The 19,340-nt window shown below is 42.6% G+C and overlaps 1 protein-coding gene across 4 annotated transcripts in view; it reads right to left on the reverse strand.

Moving 5' to 3' along the window:
* LOC120933038 overlaps window positions 1–19,340 on the reverse strand; it is a 120,378-nt gene that overhangs the window by 42,531 nt on the left and 58,507 nt on the right. For 3 of the 4 annotated variants that reach the window (XM_040345981.1, XM_040345983.1, XM_040345982.1), the window contains exons 2-3: window positions 12,221–13,359; window positions 7,606–7,678 (exon numbers count right to left, since the gene is read on the reverse strand). In XM_040345981.1, the coding sequence (XP_040201915.1) occupies window positions 7,606–7,678; window positions 12,221–13,210 (1,063 nt within the window). In that variant the 5' untranslated portion in view covers window positions 13,211–13,359. The remainder of the gene's footprint in view (window positions 1–7,605; window positions 7,679–12,220; window positions 13,360–19,340) is intronic. The other variant, XM_040345984.1, reaches the window with a different exon arrangement.

The following is a 19,340-nucleotide window of genomic DNA, read 5'->3' on the forward strand; positions in this document are numbered from 1 at the left end:
CTATCACCTTGCAAGAAAGTCTAGGCTGGGTTTCCTTTTACAGGGCTGAACTGTTCAGCAATGTGAGTGCCACAAAGAAAAAGGTTGCATTTTTTTTAATCCGTTACTGCAGTTTCCTGCTGTAAACCTCATGCGTCTTACCGCAGTAAAACGTCATGTGACACCTTACTCTAAGTAAAGAGCACTTTAAAAATGAACGAGTAAGACAGAAACCTTCACTGGATAAATATTAAAGGTCCTGTACAAAAAGCTCTACAATCTCCTTAATCACTTTTCTACCAGGGCACTTTTTAAACAATTTTGCTAGAAAATAACTTAGAAAGATTTATAATTGTTTTAAGGTTTTTTTTTACAGCAGAGGCACTGGAGAATAAAATGGTGGCTGCATTTTTTTTTTTTTTGCCTTGCACAACTGTTTATCACATGTATATTGTCAGGGAAAAAAATACAAATTTTATCACACACAAAATACAATATAATACCCAATTTTTAGATAGGGTTGCGTTGAGTAATTAGGATGTAAAGCATGTTAGGCCTTAAAATTGTGCACACCCATGAAATTGTGAAAAACAATGGTACCCAAAATTGTTACTAGTCAATGCTTTAAAAGCCTTTACATGTTCCCATTTTAAAGTTAAACGTGAACTATGACCCTAGAGTATGGAAATGTGCATGAAGGCATCACTGCAAACGATGCTTGTGTTTGTATTTGGGTCTGTACGCAGGCTAGATGTGTGTTTTTACTTTTTTTTTTATTAACATTATAAACATTTTATTTATTGTATTTAACTTTTTTTGCAATCATAAGGGAGTAGAGCTGCACGATTAATCGGTAAAAAAATTGCGATCGCGAATCAACCCCCCACACGATCCTAATCCAGCATTTCCACCATTCACGTAACAAGTAAAGAGCAGTTTCCCTGCTCACATCTGTTAAAAACAAAACAAATAACAGCCGGCAATGTCTATCAACAAGCGCTAAAAGAGAGATCTTTGTATCTTTTTGTTCATTTACAGATCAAAGGGATGAACTTCGGTCTGCAAATGAGGTCAGTTTAACCACTTAAAGACTGATGCCGCGTACAGACGACCGTTATTCATGTCATGGAAAATAACCTGCGTTTTTTTCTTGACATGATTCTTCTCAAGCCTGCCTTGCATACACACGACCGTGAAAAAAAAATGCTTGAGCAAAGCGCGCTGACGTACAACGGCACTATAAAGGGGAAGTTCCATTCAAATGCCGCCACCCTTTGGGCTGCTTATGCCAATTTCCTGTCTCATAACTTGCTTCTGAGCATGCACGTTTTTTTCCCACCTCGTTAAAGCGTACACATGACCGCTTTTCACGACGGGGAAAAAACAAGAAAAAATAGAGCAGGTTCTAAATTTTTAATGGCCATTTTTCTCGTCGAGGAAAATGCTCTGGAGCCTACACACGATCGTTTTTCACGACCAATTTAAAAAAAAAAAAAATTCTCGTCATGAAAAATGGTCGTGTGTATGCGGCATAAGCCTTTTTCTGACATTTGTTGCTTACAAGTTAAAATCAGTATATTTTGCTAGAATATTACTTAGAACCCCCAAACATTATATATATATATATATATATATATATATATATATATATATATATATATATATATATATATATATATATATATATATTTTAGCACAGACCCTAAAGAACAAAATGCAATATTTTATGTCACACTGTATTTGTGCAGCGATCTTTCAAACGCAATTTTTTGAGGAAATAAAAAACAGCCATTTTTTTTTGTATAATGTGAAAGATGATGTTACGCCGAGAATTGTGATCTTTATTCTAAGCTAAAGTACTATATTGATTCTCATTTTATCCAGAATCGTGCAGCTCTACAAGGAATCTAACAAGTCCCCTATGTGGAAAGCATAGGTGTGTGACCGGTCCTCTTTTTGGAGACATCAGCAGTTTATTAGACCGCCAAGGTCTCCCTGCCCTAGTAGACAGCAGTAGGCAGCTAATCAAGCACACTTGAGATTTCAGAGTCGGCTGTAAAAAAATAAAATAAAATGAATAAAGCATCAGCAGTAGTTGTTAACTTGTTTTAACCCTTTAAATACCAGAATGTTTATAAAGTACCTTGGTAGACAAAGGGTTAAAGAGACTAGAACTGAACTATGGAAACTGTGACAAAAATTGTATACCAGCCGATCAAACCAGATCTCTTCAAAAAGAGGACTTGCCATGGGCCATGCTACGGTATCATAAGGGATACTGTTCATCCCTTGTGATAGCAATGGAGTTGATGTAAAGAAAATAAATATATAAAAGTACAGTGTAAAAAAATGAATAGAAATAAAATAATAAAACATTTTAAAGCGCCCCCGTCCCCCCATGCTCACACACAAATGTGAGCACACACGTAGTTCCCAAAGGGAAATGGCGATCGCATCACATATGTGAGTTATCACCGGAAAGACATAGTGAGAGCAATAATTATCACACCAGACTTCCAGTGCCACTCTAAACTGGTTTAAATCGTTGGCAATGGATAATTTAATTTAATTTACCGTAGTTTGTCGCCATTCCACAGGCATGCGCAATTTCAAGGTGTGACACGCTTGGTATCGATTTACTCGACGTAACATTTTTTATACTACACCAACAATCTGGCTTTTTTATTGTTTTGTTTTTTTCATTCTTTTTATTAATTTCAAAGTTAAGAGATACAAAATTGTACAAGACTACAAAGGTAAATACAAAGTGTATACAAAAAATGCAAAAAGAGAATATGAAAGGGTTAGGTCCAAAAGTGTTAGGCCCCTTTCACACGGACGGATAGAATGGTGCTTTTAGCTGCGGATTTTCTAGTTTTCTACCGCAACTAAAAGCACACAATGCTTTCCTATGGCCCGATTCACACACAGCGTTTAGCTGCGATTTCGTTACATGCGGTTTGGCGCGAATAGAAAAAATAAAATTGAATGCGTCCAGGAACGATTTAGCGCAGCTATATGCACATAATCGCAGGTAATCGAAGTCTTTTGTGTCAACTGCGGATAGCAGCATGAGAAAAAAAAGAACAACAGGAAGCACATCATAATCAAAAAAATAAAAAGGGTTGCTATGGGAATGACTACCGCAGCTAAACGCGGGCGCATGTAACCGCACGTAATCGCAATGTACAAATGCAGCTAATCGCAGTGCCTGGAGCCTTGAATTTCACAGAACATTTACATGATTTTAACTGCGGCAAAACAGCCGTCCGTGCGAAAGGTGCCTAAGGCTGTCATGTATTCCGAAGTCAGAGGAAAGGAAGCATTACATCTCTTTAGCTCACTAAGAATCTATCAGATAAAAACAGTACCACACTTAAATTCTCTGTTTTATTCACTAAACTTGATTAAAATAGGAAAGGTTTTTTGAAGTTTGAAAAATTTCTGCGCAAATATCAGGTGACATAAAAAATTGCAACACCCACCATTTTATTCTCTAGGGCCTCTACTTAAAAAAAATATATATAGGGCTGGATTCACAAAGAGTTACGCCAGCGTATCAGTAGATACGCCGACGTAACTCGGAATCTAAGCCCGTCGTAAGTTTAAGTGTATGCTCAAACTGAGATACACTTAAACCTAGCTAAGATACGACGGCCTGCGCCGTCGTATCTTAGGGTGCAATTTTTTCCGCTGGCCGCTAGGTGGTGCTTCCGTTGATTTTGGCGTAGAATATGCAAATGACTAGATACGCCGATTCACGAACATACGCTTGCCCGTTTCCATAAGAGGTATGCCGCGTATCGATAAAGCTGCCCCCTAGGTGGCCTAGCCAATGTTAAGTATGGCCGTCGTTCCCGCGCTGAAATTTGAACATTTTACGTTGTTTGCATCAGTCGTCCGTGAATGGGGCTGGACGTAATTTATGTTCACGTCGAAACGAATACGTCCTTGCGGCGTACTTTGGAGCAATGCACACTGGGATATGTACACGGACGGCGCATGCGCCGTTCGTAAAAAACGTCAATCACGTCGGGTCACCAATCATTTACATAAAACACGCCCCCTCATCCTCATTTGAATTAGGCGCGCTTACGCTGGCCCCATTTACGCTACACCGCCGTAAGTTAGGAGGCAAGTGCTTTGTGAATACAGCACTTGCCTCTTTGACTTAAGGCGGCGTAGCGTAAATACGATACGCTACGCCGCCGTAAAAATGTGCCGATCTACATGAATCCAGCCCATAGTGTTTGAGGGTTCTAAGTAATTTCCAGCAAACAAAAATGCAGATTTTTATTTGCAAGAGAGAAATATCAGAATCGGTTTGGTTTTGAAGTAGTTACTATCTGCATAAAAGCTTTATTCATACATAGCGTCTGCATAAAAGCCGCAGTCCTTACAGGAAGGCATTGTGCTTAATTTAAAGCACATTAACGGAACTATTTCAGGTTTAGCTTGTGTTGGATTTAGTCACAAATTTGATGCTATTTAAGGTTCCCATAGCTACACATTCATATGTCTGAGTCATAGTACATTCCATTGAAAAATACTTCCGTGAGCCTCTATTACTAGTTATAAAAATATTCATTGTAGAAGAATTCATCCCAGTATGCGCATACCAGACCGGAAAGAAAAAAATCATCGTAACTAGAACCGCGCTTTATCATGTGAGATATAAAAAATGATTTTCCGCCAGTCACAAGGTCAGGAGACATGCAATACTAAGATTCTGGAGAAAACCAATGACTGCTGATTGGAGATAATACCTTTATTTTGACTAAAACTACAAAAAAAAGGTATTATCTCGTTTCTCAGTCTCTTACCGGACGTCTATAGGACTTTCCAAGGGTTTTGTAAACATAAAGCAAATAACATTTTATAGCAAATTTTAAGCTGTCACTGCTCACCTAGTAAAACGATGTCCTCTCTTACTTGTAAAGCCGTGTGCACACGATCGAAAATTCCAACAAGAAAGGAAGTCAGCACTGCGCTGCGCTAATCACAGGCAGTGAGACATTGTCCTGATGCGTGGCTGCAGAGATCGAGAAATGTCTCACTGCCTGTGATTAGCACAGCGCAGTACTGACTTCCAGGCGGGCTCTGCACGTGGGAGTTTGTGAACACTCCGGAGCTCATCCTTAACCACTTCCTTACCGCGTCATTGTGAAATGACAGCGGCAGGAACCCCTCCTCAATCCAGGAGGACGTCATATGACGTCCTGGGCTTTGCGGGTGGATATCTGAATGATGCCTGCAGCTAGAGGCATCATTCAGATATCCTTCTCTCCTGCCGGCGATTCTGCACAACGTAAGAACGATCATAGCGGCATTCCGCCGCTAAATCGTTCTTACAGGCGGCGGGAGGGGACACCCCCCCCCTCCCGCCTCCATCCGGTGCTTCTCCGGGCTCTCCCGTGCCATCGGGAGCCCGGAGAACGAATCGTCCGGCGCTGGCAGGAAGCATAGAGATGACTGGTGACCAGATGGTCACCAGTCATCTCTATGACCGTCGGAGGACCCGGGCGCGATGTGATGACGTCACGCCCGGGTCCCCGTAAGTAAACAAAGCCGCAATTGCGGCTGCTAAGCAACCGTAAGCATGAGATCGGTGAATTTTTTTTCACCGATTTCATGCTTTTCAGCCTGGAGGAGAGATGTGGGGTCTTATTGACCCCGCATCTCTCCATAAAGAGGACCTATCACACACATTCCTATTACAAGGGATGTTTACATTCCTTGTAATAGGAATAAAAGTGATAATAAAAAAAAAAAGTGTAAAAAAATAAATAAATATGTAAAAAAAAAAAAAAGAAATAAAAAATATTTTTTTTACCGCCCCTGTCCCCAGTAGCTCGCGCGCAGAAGCGAACGCACACGCAAATCCCGCCGACATATGTAAACGCAGTTTAAACCACATATGTGAGGTATCGCAGCGTGCGTTAGAGTCCCAACAACAATTCTAGCACTAGATCTCCTCTGTAAATCTAAACTGGTAACCTGTAAAAAATTTCAAAGCGTTGCCTATGGAGATTTTTAAGTACCGAAGTTTGGCGCCATTCCATGAGTGTGCGCAATTTTAAAGCGTGACATGTTAGGTATCTATTTACTCGGTGTAACATCATCTTTCATATTTTACAAAAAAATTGGGCTAACTTTACTGTTTTGTTATTTTTTTAATTCATGAAACAATTTTTTTCCCAAAAAAAAGGCGTTTGAAAAATTATTGCGCAAATAGCGTGCAAGATAAAACGTTTCAATGACCGTCGTTTTATTCCCTAGGGTGTCTGCTAAAAAAAGATATATAATGTTTGGGGGTTCTGTGTAATTTTCTAGCAAAAAAATTATGATTTGTACATGTAGGAGAGAAGTGCCAGAATAGGCCTGGTATGGATGTGTGTATAACAGCCCTGTATGGAAGAGGTTAAAATACACCCAAAAAATAAAAAAAATGTAAACATTTTTTATTTCTTTCTCAGTTTAGGCCAATATGTATTCTGCTACATATTTTTTGTTTAAAAATCCCAATAAGCGATCAGCGACTCGTCAGCAGGACTGCGACATTGCGGCGGACAAGTCAGACACTAAGTGACACTTTTTGGAGACCACTGACACCAATACAGTGATCAGTGCTAAAAAAAATATGCACTGTAACTGTACCAATGACACTGGTAGGGAAGGGGTTACCATCGGGGGCGATCAAAGGGTTAAATGCGTTCCTAGGGAGTGCTTTCTGTGTGGGATGTGCTTTGACTGCAAGAAGACAGAGATCCGTGTTCCTGCTAAGCACAAACACAGGATCTCGGTCTTCCCTTGTCACAGAACGGCAATCCTCCTTGTTTACATTGACAGGCCGCTCTTTTGAATCCGTCGGGAACAATCGGTGGGTCCTGGCAGACATCGGGCCTTCCAGACACGCTGATTAGTTCCTGATGTATCCAATCACAGCGGGAGCTGGTTGCCAACGGCACATGTGCACACCACAAACCCGGCAGAGGCAATCACTTACAGGTACGTGATTTCACCTGTAATAGCCGCCGCCCCGCAATACATATACGTGGGGTGGTCGGCAAGTGGTTAAAGGGGTTGTAAAGGTTTGTTTTTTATTTTCTAAATAGGTTCCTTTAAACTAGTGCATTGTTGGTTCACTTACCTTTTTCTTCGATTTTCCTTCTAAATGTTTTTTTTCTTTGTCTGAATTTCTCACTTCCTGTTTATCCTCAGTAAGCTTGCCCCCATCATCCAAGCCTATCTGGCTGGGGGTTAGTCAGTGTGCTCGCCCCCTCCCTTGGGACTACATCCCTGCGGGGAGAAGCACAGCATCTTTACAACCCCTTTAAAGGCCATCTATGAACTTAGAAGTACCGTCGCCCACTGCGGCTGACGGCTTATAGTTCTCAATGAACTGTTAGGTCGCTGGTGAGCACTCTTGTAGTTCATTGATTTTTCCAGCAATTTAGTATCTGACTGCCTGTATTGGAGGTACAGTGTACTGAGAGTCTGCAGGATCCTGGCAACTCATCCTTTAAAGTGAACCTGCATGAACAAATCACAGCTTACATTAAGCTGTAGCATTATTGGCCACACATGGAATGGTGACTCAATGGTTATATGGAAATTGATACTCACGGGAAACAGGCATATAATGGAGAGAGTTGATCATGGCTGTTTGAGTTGGAGGTTCTTCTGGGCTCAGGGTATTCTGAATGACGAGAAGATAGCAGTATTAGAATACTACAAATGTTAAAAAATATATGGAAACATCAGTGGGCAAGCATAGGCGTTAAACAATATCTGGATATGTGCACTTCTTAGGCTCCATGCACACTGGCATGAAAAACTGAGTTTTGTGTTCTGCCTGTAGAAGCAACTCAATGTTATCCTATGTGTCCATGCACATAATGACGTTTACAGGCAAATTTTGAGATCAACGTTAAAGGGGTTGTATAGGTTCGATTTTTTTTTTTAAACAACAAAAATATCATACTTACATCCAATGTGCAGTTCATTTTGCACAGAGTGGCCCAGATCCTCCTGTTCTGGGGTCCCACGGCGGCTGTCTCGGCTCCTCCCCGCTAAAGCTAACCCCCTCTGGGAAGCTTTTTCCCGAGGGGGTTAGCTTGCGGGCACGCTCCTGTGTCATACAGTTGGCATCCATAGACGCCGAGTGTACGACTCGGTGTACGACTCGGTCCTGCCCCCCGGCGGCCGCGTCATTGAATGTGATTGACAGCAGCGGAAACCAATGGCTGCGCTGCTTTTAATCTATCCAATCAACCCATGACCGCAAGGTGTTTTTTCACCTTAAAGCAGAGGTCCCGCAAAAAAAATAAAAAATAAAAGCCAGCAGCTACAAATACTGCAGCCTTTATAGACAGGGGCAGCAGACAGACTAGCGATTGCTCGTCTTCTGCTGCCGACAACGCGGGTGCGCTGGACAGGCAAGTGTCCATTTCTTAAAAGTCGTCAGCAGAAGCCAAGCAAACGCTCGTCTCTCTGCTGCCCACGCTGCCATCTTCGGTGAGGGAATCAGGAAGTGAAGCCTTGCGGCTTCGCTGCTCGGTTCCCTACTGCGCATGCGCGAGTAGCAGGGCGCGTTCCCAGTGGTCTCTGCTGTCCAGAAGGCAACGGGGGGACTGGAAGAGGAGTGACACCTGTGGAAGTCTCTCACCGGAAGTGGGTGCAAATACCTGACGTTTTTTTAAGCCCAGTGTGCATGGAGCCTTTTTGCTTTTTCTGTGCTTAAGAAATTCCTCTATTAAAAAGGTATAAAATTATTTCTCATGCTCTGCAATCACTGGAACGCCATATTTCCCAACTGTTCCTGGCCACCGAGAGTTCTGGGGGGTTCTGACACCTTTGCATGTTTCAGCTCCTCCTGTTGCATCCTCTTTATTATTAAATAATTCAAACAGCTTTCAGCTCCTGTCTATAAAGGCTTTTCCAGTTTCACAATTCTCTTTGCCATGAGCTGCCATCAGGTCCTGCAATTGCTGCCAGGCAATAAAAATAGGACACATATATATTGTGAACTACAGGACATAATATACAGAAATGCATCAGTATACACAAGCGTACTTAGCACTCCTATATTCCTAAATAATGAAGCAACACAATGACAACTCAGAACTGGCATCTGGGGTGTCACCAGGAACTTGAGAACTTGTTGGCTACTTCTCTTTCAGACAACCCAGGAGAAATGTATTCTTGGTCTAAAGCTCCCTGGTCTGTCCTTGCTACCACCTCTCTCTCTCAGCTTCAGAACATTAGAGGCAGCCAGAACCCCCCCCCCCCCTCCAATGATGGGCTAAGCTCAGGAGATGAGCCCAATTAACTGGCAGCATAAGCCAAGTCATGATAATACCCACAGCGGTGAGAAAAGAACCAGCCGCAATGTCAAGTCATACGCAGACGGCAGGTGTAGCAGCTTGGCATTTGCCCAAGTTAAAAATCTGGGTGACCTTACTGCTTAAAAATAAACATATCCCGATGTTACATAAGTGTTTTGGCCATACTTCTCTTTTAGGACAGATTCACTCTTGGCGATTTGTAATTGCCGGCAGAATTGCTTCAATTCAGCCAGTCATTTCCAATTGCGGCAAAGCGTGACGCGCACATTTGGGTGCCCTTTATTTCTAATGGCACCCCAGACGTGGTGTGATTTTGCTACGGTTTTTACGCAATGGAATGACGTGGAAGTCGCTGCAAAAAGGGGCCTTTAGGCTTGATTCACACCTAGGCATTTTTAGGGCTTTTTTCAGAATTGCACTACAGTCCATTTAACATGGTTTCCTATGGAACACGTTCTGTAGTGAAAATCTGCAAAATGCAAAAAGCACTAAAAATGCCTAAGTGTGAATCCAGCCTTAATCACCTTAGCTCAGGAAGGTTTTCCCCCTTTATGAACAGGCCATTTTTTTGCTATTTAGCACTGCAGTACTTTAACCGGAAACTGTCTGCTCATGCAATGCTGTATCCAAATTAAATTGATATCATTTTTTTTCACACAAATAGAGCTTTTTTGGGTGGTATTCGATCACCACTGTGTTTTATATTATATAAATTAAAAAAGACCAAAAATTTGGAAAGAAAAACTATATTTTTTTTAATTTGTGCTATAAAACATATCCAATAAAAAAAATATATATAATTTGTCATAAATTTAGGCCAAAATGTATTCTGCCACGTCTTTGGTTATAGCATCTACAAACTATGGTATACATACTGGAATTTTTTTTATACCACTAATGGTGGTGATCAGCGACTTATAATGGGATGTGCAAAATCTTACACTAACTGATGCTGGGGGAGAGAACTAACTAACTGCCACTAAAACAGCGATGAGTACTAATACTATACACGGTCACTGTACTAATGACACTGGCTGGGAAGGGGTTACCATCTCTGGGTATTCAAGGGGTTAAGTGTGTGCCTAACAATGTGTAATGTGTGCTGATTTTTACTAAAGATCTCTTTATTACTTATCCCTGCAGGGATTAGAAACAGAGAGATTGTTCCCTTTGTACAGAGCCCTGTGTTGATTGTCAACACAGGACTCTGTACTGTGACTGGACACAGTCAATCAGCAGGTCCCAGCCATGAATCATTGGCCGGGACCTGCTGACAGACTCCCATTGTGTACAGCAGGGGCATGCACGCGCCCTAAACCTGGAAACAGGCAGCAATTTACCAGTAAGCCACTTTACTTGTGTGAGCCGCCCGTCAGCAGTACATTGCAGGCAGGCGGTCTGCAGGTGGTTAAAAATCACACAAAGCTCGTCACCCAAAATGTAGCAGAAGCGTTTTTCAGATGACAAATGCACATACAGCAGCCCATTGAGGTTAATAGGCTGCCATATGAGCAACACAAAGTACATCGCACTTAAAGAAAATCGCAAGTGGGAAGGCGCATTTCCACAATGCAAGATATTAATGGGGCCTTAATCATTCACATTGGCACCACAAATGATAGACGTGTTGCTTGTAATATAATTGATCTCCTATGTAGTGGCCATAATACTGCATTTTTCCTGAAATACCTTTCAGCAAATCAAATGAATTATGGCAACTAGATATGCAATGTGAAACAAATGTAGCACAAGAGACATTTTCATACTTGGGTGGCGCAATGGGTGTGTTTACATTCATGTGTCCGATTTTTGGGAGAGGGGCACGCTTAAACTTTTTTGGGGGGTTTCGAAATGCTTTGGTATAACTTTTTTTGACACCCCTTTTCCTTAATAAGTTCACCTTTACAGAAAAATGAAATGCACATATTTCTGCAGAAACAAATGGGCATTTATTATGTTTTCCTGCAGGAGCCTGGAAAGCATTGCACCTGCAATCAGTACATTGAGGGTGCAATGTGCATTAGTGCCCCTGCAGCCCACTGAAACTGCCACGTGGAAGACAATTATAGGTTTCTGTGAAGGCGCGGTTCTGTGGGTGATGTCCAAAAGGTTACAGCATGTGCGGGGAGAAAGAACCCCAGCTAGCTAGCTGTCACAGGGGGTGGGGAGTCCCCATGTCAAAATACAAAGTCACGGCAGGGGAGATCACTGCACCAACATTGCTTGTGTTGGTATGGCCATCTGTTGGGTGTCCCCCCCCCTCCCCCATTCAGCCTGCTTGGTTGAACTGAAATGCCAGGGAGAGGAGTAAAAACCCAACAGAGATGTATTACCTGCTCTAGCCAAACACTAAATAAAACTGAACTTTGCCTGGACAAACACTTTAAAGAGGAGTTCCACCTAAAAATGGAACTTCCTCTTAACCCACTCCTCACCCCCTTACATGCCACATTTGGCATGTAATTTTTTTGGGGGGGGGGGAGTGGGGGCTTCAGAAGGGGACTTCCTGTCCCACTTCCTCCTTCCGCTGAGGGGCTGGAAAGGCGATTAGCTTAATCGCCTTTTTACAGCCCCTCCCTGTAGGCGAGCGCCTGTCCAATCAGACGGCGCCGCGCGCGCATGCGCACTGCCGCTTGCGCAGTGGGTGCCCGGCCGTGAAGCCGAAAGCTGTCACTGCCGGGTGCCCACACTAGGAATGAAGACGCCGGCCGGCGAGGGGGGGCGAGGAGCGGACCCCCGGCCGGCGCTTCGCTGGAGCCGTGGAGCAGGTAAGTGTCAGTTTATTAAAAGCCAGCAGCTACATTTTTTGTAGCTGCTGACTTTTAATAAACTTAAAAAAAGGGTGGAAAACCCCTTTAACTTTAGATTAAAGTCAGTCATCAAGTGTCACCTACCTCCTGTGTAGAAGGCAAATTGTCTGAAACAGGCCACCTAGTGGTCCTTGTACTGCAGCGCATGAACATTTTCTCCTCCCACTCTTCATATATCTGGAGTTCCTCCAGAGATTCCTCCCGTATTATTGGTTGCCATACAGCCATTCCCGTACCAAAGTCTTTACTATCCCATGCATTTAGTTTTAGCAGCTGGCTTCCCTCATTCACTATATTGTCCATGGAAGTTGATTCCTGTTGGCTGGTCAGTTCAGTAACGGAATTCTGTACATTATAGTCCACATTATGCGGCACTTTTGAGTTCTTAAATAAAGGGTTATCGCAAAACAAGCGCTCGTCTTCTACTTCCAATTCGGAGTAAGCAGTATCATCGCTCTCTTGGTCCTCATCCACACACTGAGGTTCTGGATCCCTTACAAGCTCTTCAATGCAGGATTGACTCCTTTCAGGCCCCAGAGTGGAAGCTGAGCTCATATTTGGCCCCATAGGCATGTTCATCCTAAGCCCCATTTCCTTGGCTTTCTGATTGGTCTCTGTAATATCAATCTGATCCTGGAGATCCATGACACAAAGCTGAACCTGAAGTAAACTGGCTAAGAAAACATCCTGAGGAGAGGTGGTCTTTGACGTGCTACCGACCTGGGTCCTCGTATTGGTGGCTTTAGGAGAGTGATGAAAATCAGAGACCCTCTGGACCCCGGAATAGGCACTGCTTGCACAACAGTCCTCAACATTCGTACCTGGAGTGAAACCAACACTTTTGACTTCCTTATGCCCTTCATGATCATATTCATTTAATACAGTCCTCTCAGTTCTGGACGGACCTGGGGGCAAGCAGTTCTCATTAAATGATGGAAAGTGATTAAAGTGCGTTGAAGGTACAGGGGCTTCATGTCCCTGCCACGCTCTAGAAAATGTTTTTTCTTCTACCGTAGAGTGAACATAATAAATAGGTAACAGGTCGTCATCCACAGAGAGCTGCTGCTTTTCCATTTCACCCGTTTCATTTGTCTCTGCGCTTCTTCTGGCTGGCGCAGAAAACAGATGAGGATCCTAAAGATCTCTTCTCTGGAACTTCATATTTCTAAACAGCGAGCAAGGCTGGCATGCCAGAGAGTGGAAATTCTGTGTTAACATCTGCCCTGGATAGAAAGCAAACAGAACACAAGAGTTAATGGATAATCTAAGCATTCTAAACCTTTACATGACAGTTCACTACAGGAAAATATGTGAATCTCCTATACCAATAAATCAAGTGTTTATTGTGTACTTATTATGTATGTACATAGGATTAGTATGTATATTTATTAGGACACATTCATACTCAATGGTGGCAGATGTTCAGTATATGTACAAAGCAATGACAGGAAGGAATGCCAAGTGCTTCATTTTGGTACTCAGGTATACAGGCCCAATACATATACATTATATATTCATCACACAGAACCGTAACTCCATTCTTTAAATGAGAAACTGCAGAACAGTGGTGTTAAAAGAGCTCTATGGTCACAGCATAAACTTTCATTTTTTAACATCAGCATTGTAATAACAATACAAACAATTATTTTTGATACTTCACTATACAGCTTTCTTGAACAATCTCCTTTCATGTTATGCATGCTAGTCATCTCTTTTCCACAACTTCCCATATTCCCAGCATGCTTTAGCTTCTCCTCTGCTGTTCACTTTCAATTTTCAGGGACTACATATGCCATGGTGCCTAGCTGCCTGCATTGACTCTGCCTCCTGAAACTAATCCTCAGCACCTCTATAGTTCAGACAGCAGGCTCTGTGAAATGTGAGACACAGCCCTGCCTACGCACAGGACATTGAGTCTATGTTTATGTATGTAAATATGCTTTGATCTAAACCATTTCTTTGTAGCTCTTGCTGTATGTTTAGGGTCGTTGTCCTGCTGGAAGGTGAACCTCTGCCTTAGTCCCAAGTCTTTTGCAGACTAACAGGTTTTCTTCTAAGATTGCCCTGTATTTGGCTCCATCTTCCCATCAACTGACCCACTTCCCTGTCCCTGCTGAGGAAAAGCATACCCACGACATGATGCTGCCACCACCATGTTTCACAGTGGGGATGGTGTATTCAAGGTGATGTGCAGTGTTAGTTTTCTGCCACACATAGCGTTTTGCTTTTGGGCCAAAAAGTTACATTTTGGTCTCATCTGACCTTCTTCCACATGTTTGCTGTGTCCCCCACATGGCTTCTCACAAACTGCAAGTGGGATTACTTATGGCTTTCTTCTTGCCACTCTTCCATAAAGGCAAGATTTGTGGAGTGCATGACGAATGTCCCTTTAAGAGCTAGGGGCAGAAGTGACATTTTGACGTTGCTTCCGTCCTGCATTGGTATGGAGCCGGGTGGGAGCCATCTTCCCCTCACTCAGCCCCATACCACACAGGGAGAAGGATCCCATCACCTCCGCCGCTGGCGGCGGAAGAAGGGGGCCCCTATCCCGCCACCAATAAAAGTAATCTTGCGGCAAATCCGCCGCCAAGACCACTTTTATTTGAAAGCCGGCCGCCCGCTGAAGAAGTGGATACTGGGGTTATGGCAGCTAGTTGCTGCTATAACAGCGATATTCCACTTCAAACAGCCAACGTATAACGGCAAGTGGTTAATGCATTCCATTCATCAAGATAAAAAGCCTTCTGTGTGCAGCAGCTCCCCTAATACTTACCTAAAGTCCATCTCGATCCAACGATGTTGTACGAGAGACTCGGCTGTCCGGGACTCTCTCACCTGATTGGTTGAGACAGCAGCGGTTGGCTCTCGCTGCTGTCAAAGTAAGTGAATCAGGAGGAGAAATAGTGGGCATGCCGAGTCACAGCTCCATGTCTGAATGGACAGACGGAGCTGCAGCTCGGCTCCAGTGCCCCCCATAGCAAGCTGCTTGCTGTGGGGGACACTCAACAGGAGGGAGGGGACAGGAGCATAGAAGAGGGACCTGAGAAATGGAGGATCCGGACTGCTCTGTGCAAAACCACTACACAGGTAAGTATTTAAAAAAATAAAAATAAAAATATCAAACAAGAAGACGATTTCAGTATCACTTTAGGTTTTAAATAAAATAATGAAGAACATGGCATCCTTGCGCAATACAAAAAAATTATTTTCAGGAAAAATCTTGAAGTGAAAGTGGAAACTTGTGGTGTCCCTTACATTAGTAAGTCAGTGTGGAAGTGACCCCTTCGGTGGTTAGTGGAATATTTCCTACTTGCAGTGGTAGTCAGTGTAGGTGGGAAATCAGTTTACCATTACTCAGTCAAGGAAGCTCTAGTGTTCTCAGAAGAGATCCCTGGTTCAGAAAGCCTGGTCTAACTTTATCAGAACATTTGTTAAAAACACAAGACAAGAACGGTAAAAAGAGATAAATTACATGATAAAAGAATGAGAACACATGCTGTATCCATGTACATAACGGTTGCCCAAATGCTCTGTGATCTAGATATGACACATAACCTTCACTTTGTAATTAGTTCTACTTAGAGGTATTTCAGAAGAGAGAGGACAGACACACCGTGACGTAAAGAGTGACTTTACAATCATAAACAAAGGACTTTCGGGTTACTAAGTTTGGAAAGCTCTCAAAGCCAGGATGTTGTTGTCAGAGGGTCTACACAAAGCAAGCTACAACTTGGCATATACCCAGGGAAGAATTAAGCAAAGAGTCTTATCCTGTTAGTAAGCATGTAGGTGTGTACCGTTATCGGCAGAGTTAAAATAGAGTCCTGACATCTGGTCCGTTGAGATATTTATTGTCTCACGACTGCTGTGTAACGGCTCTTTTTTGGCGGCAAGCTCTGACTGTTACACAAAGAGAAAATATAGAATTCTCAGCCTGAACAAAATGGACCTCAAGATATAAACTGATATATTACACCGGTATAAGTTACACAAGTTCAGAAATAGGGCTAGCCATACATGGGCAGAATTTCATTAGAACATCCATTGAAAAATTCAGAAAAAAAATTCACAACATGTGAAAGTGCCATCGCGACTCAACAAATTTTGTTAGAACTTTCTTAAAAATGTTGTTCAACTTGCCATGCCAATGGTTCAAATTTTAATATTCGATTTTGAGATGCATGGAAGTTATGTACTCTTTATGCATGTGACCCTACCACCCCAATTCCCAATAACTTGGGAAACTGTGTGAAATCTACATAAAAAAAGAATGCAATGATTTGAAAATCTCATAAACCCATATTTTATTTAAAATATAACAGACAACATATCAAATATTTAACCACTTTCTTACTGGGCACTTAAACCCCCCTCCTGCCCAGACCAATTTTCAGCTTTCAGCGCTGACGCACTTTGAATCATAATTGCGCGATCATACAACACTGTACCCAAATGAAATTTTTATCATTTTTCCCACAAAAAGAGCTTTCTTTTGGTGGTATTTAATCAACTCTGCGGTTTCTATTTTTTGTTTAAAAAAAATGAAAATACCAAAAACATTTTTTTATAACGGTAATTTTTCTCGTTCATTGATGTACGCTGATGAGGCTGCACTGATGGGCACCGATAAGGCGGCACTAAGAGGTGACACTGGTGGGCACAGAAGTGGCACTAATAGGTGGCATTGATAGCTGGCAGTGATGGGCACTGATGAGTGGCAGTAATGGGCACTGACTGGTGGCAGTAATGGGCGTTGATTGGTGGCAGTAATGGGCACTGCTAGGCGACACTGATGAGGCATTGATGGGTGACACTTGTGGGCATTGATAGGTGGCAATGGTGGGCACTTGCAGGTGGCACTGACTGCACAGAGGAGGCAGAATTGCCTCCTTCCTCTTACATCACGTGATCAGCTGTCATTGGCTGACAGCTGATCACGTGGTAAGGGGCCGGGACCGGCCCCTTACTCGGATCTGTGATCACCCGAGTCTCAGTGATTCGGGTGATGACAGTGCATGCCCTGCAGGGGCACGCATGAAGGGGAGGATGTCTATTGACGTTCTCCCGGCATTTGGGGTCCACGCTGTAGCCATCATTCGGCTATAGCACAGGCGCTTAGTGGTTAAACTGAGAAAAAAAAAAAGTAATTTTGAAATTGATGGCAGCAACATGTCTCAAAATAGTTGGGACAACACAACAAAAAGCTTGCAAAATACAACCCCATTACCAAAAATGTTGGGGCAGGGCCAGGTTTACCGCGGTGTAGCATCCCCTCTTCTTTTAACGACATTCTGTAAACGTGTGGGAACTGAGGAGACCGGTTGCTGGAGTTTTGGGAGATGAACATTTTCCCATTTTTGATTGATCATATGATGCTCTAAAACATGGAAATATCTTTCAGCATTGATGATGTCTTTCCTGATGTATAAGGTGCCCATTCTATACGCACTATTGCACCCTCATACCATCAGAGATGTGGGCTTTTGAACTGAGCTCTGATAACAATCAGGAAGGTCAATCTCCTCTTTAGTCTAGAGGACGCGGTTCCTATATATGCCAAAAAGAATGCAAAATTATGATTCTTCTGATGACAGAACAGTTTTCCACTTTGCAACAGACTGTTTTAAATGAGTTTTGGCGCATAGAAGATGGCGGCGTTTCTGGATCATGTTCAGATATGGCTGCTTCTTTGCATGATAGAGCCTTACCTTGCGTTTTTGGATGGCCTAGCGAACTGTGCTCACAGGCAGCGATTTTTGGAAGTACGCCTGAATCCATGCAGTGATGTCCGTCACAGAATCTTGCCCTTATTTGAATGCAGTGCCGTCTAAGTGCCCAAAGATCATGGACATCCAAAATTGTGGTTTGGAATTGTCCCTTGTGCACAGAGATTTTTCCAGATTCTCTGAATCTTTTGGGGGGCAGGAGCCAGAACACTCCATTGGCTGAAAGCGCTGATCAGAAGCTGGTTGGCTGCTGGTTTTCCAGCATGCTCAGCCAGCTTCTGTGAGACCAGCTGCCTTGAACTGGCCGATGTCGATGTGTGTATGTAGCCACTTACTTTGCTAGCTTTTTGTTGCCATGTCCCACCTTTTTTGAAACATGCTACCTTAATTGTTTTCCAAAATTGTACATTTTCTCGTTTAAACATTTTATATGGCTTCTATTTTCTATTGTGAATAAGATATTGATTTATGAGATTTGTAAATCATTGCATTGTTTTTATGTAGATTTTACTTTTATATACTTTTTTGAAAATGGTATTGTATAAAACCAACAAATATTCCCAAAAAAACAACAAAAGTTCTACTTCCAGATCAAACTATCTAGCAAATGCTTATTAGAAGAAATGTGCGTTTCCCCCAAATAGAAACCACATTAGAATTTAGTCTATTCAGATAAGAAACAAGAAATATTTTCCATCTGTCTTTAGATTATTTGTCCCATCAATCATTAGAAAATCATTTTTAAAACAAAATTCTAACCATGTATTTATGACTTTCACAGGTTTTGACATCATTCTGCTAACATTTCTTCTACACTGGAGGGCATCCTAATGTTTTATTATCTGCTATTTAAGGATGGGGAGAGGCCGATCGTTATAAGATTCAAGAGGGTCACTGAAAAGAAGGTCAGCTGCATGGAGAAATTGCCTCTCCCCACAATCACACCCTTATCTCAGTTATCTCCAGATCCAATATCCTCCTGAAAACTTTTCACATACTCATGTTATTCATGACTCCAGTTGTTCCAAAATTAATCTAATGCCCCATACACACGGTCGGAATTTCCGACAAGAAAAGTCCGATGTGAGCTTTTTGTCGTAAATTCCGACCGCGTGTATGCTCCATCTGACTTTTCATGTCGGAATTCCGATCGTCTGAGCAATTCCGTCACGCAAAATTCCGACGTATGCTCGGAAACAATTCAACGCATGCTTAAAAGCATTGAACTTCATTTTCTTGGCTCGTCGTAGTGTTGTACTTCACCACGTTCTTGACGGTCGAAAGTTCAGAGAACTTTTGTGTGACCGTGAGTATGCAAGCCAAGCGTGAACGTAATTCCGTTGGAAAAACCATCCAACGTTTTTCCGACGAAAAATCCGATCATGTGTACACTCTGGACCAGTGGTCATCAACCCTGTCCTCAGTGGCCACTAATGGCCTTTTCACACGGGGCTGATCAGTAATGATCCGCCTCCGTG

Source organism: Rana temporaria, chromosome 3 (assembly GCF_905171775.1).
Source record: "Rana temporaria chromosome 3, aRanTem1.1, whole genome shotgun sequence".
NCBI lineage: Eukaryota > Metazoa > Chordata > Amphibia > Anura > Ranidae > Rana > Rana temporaria.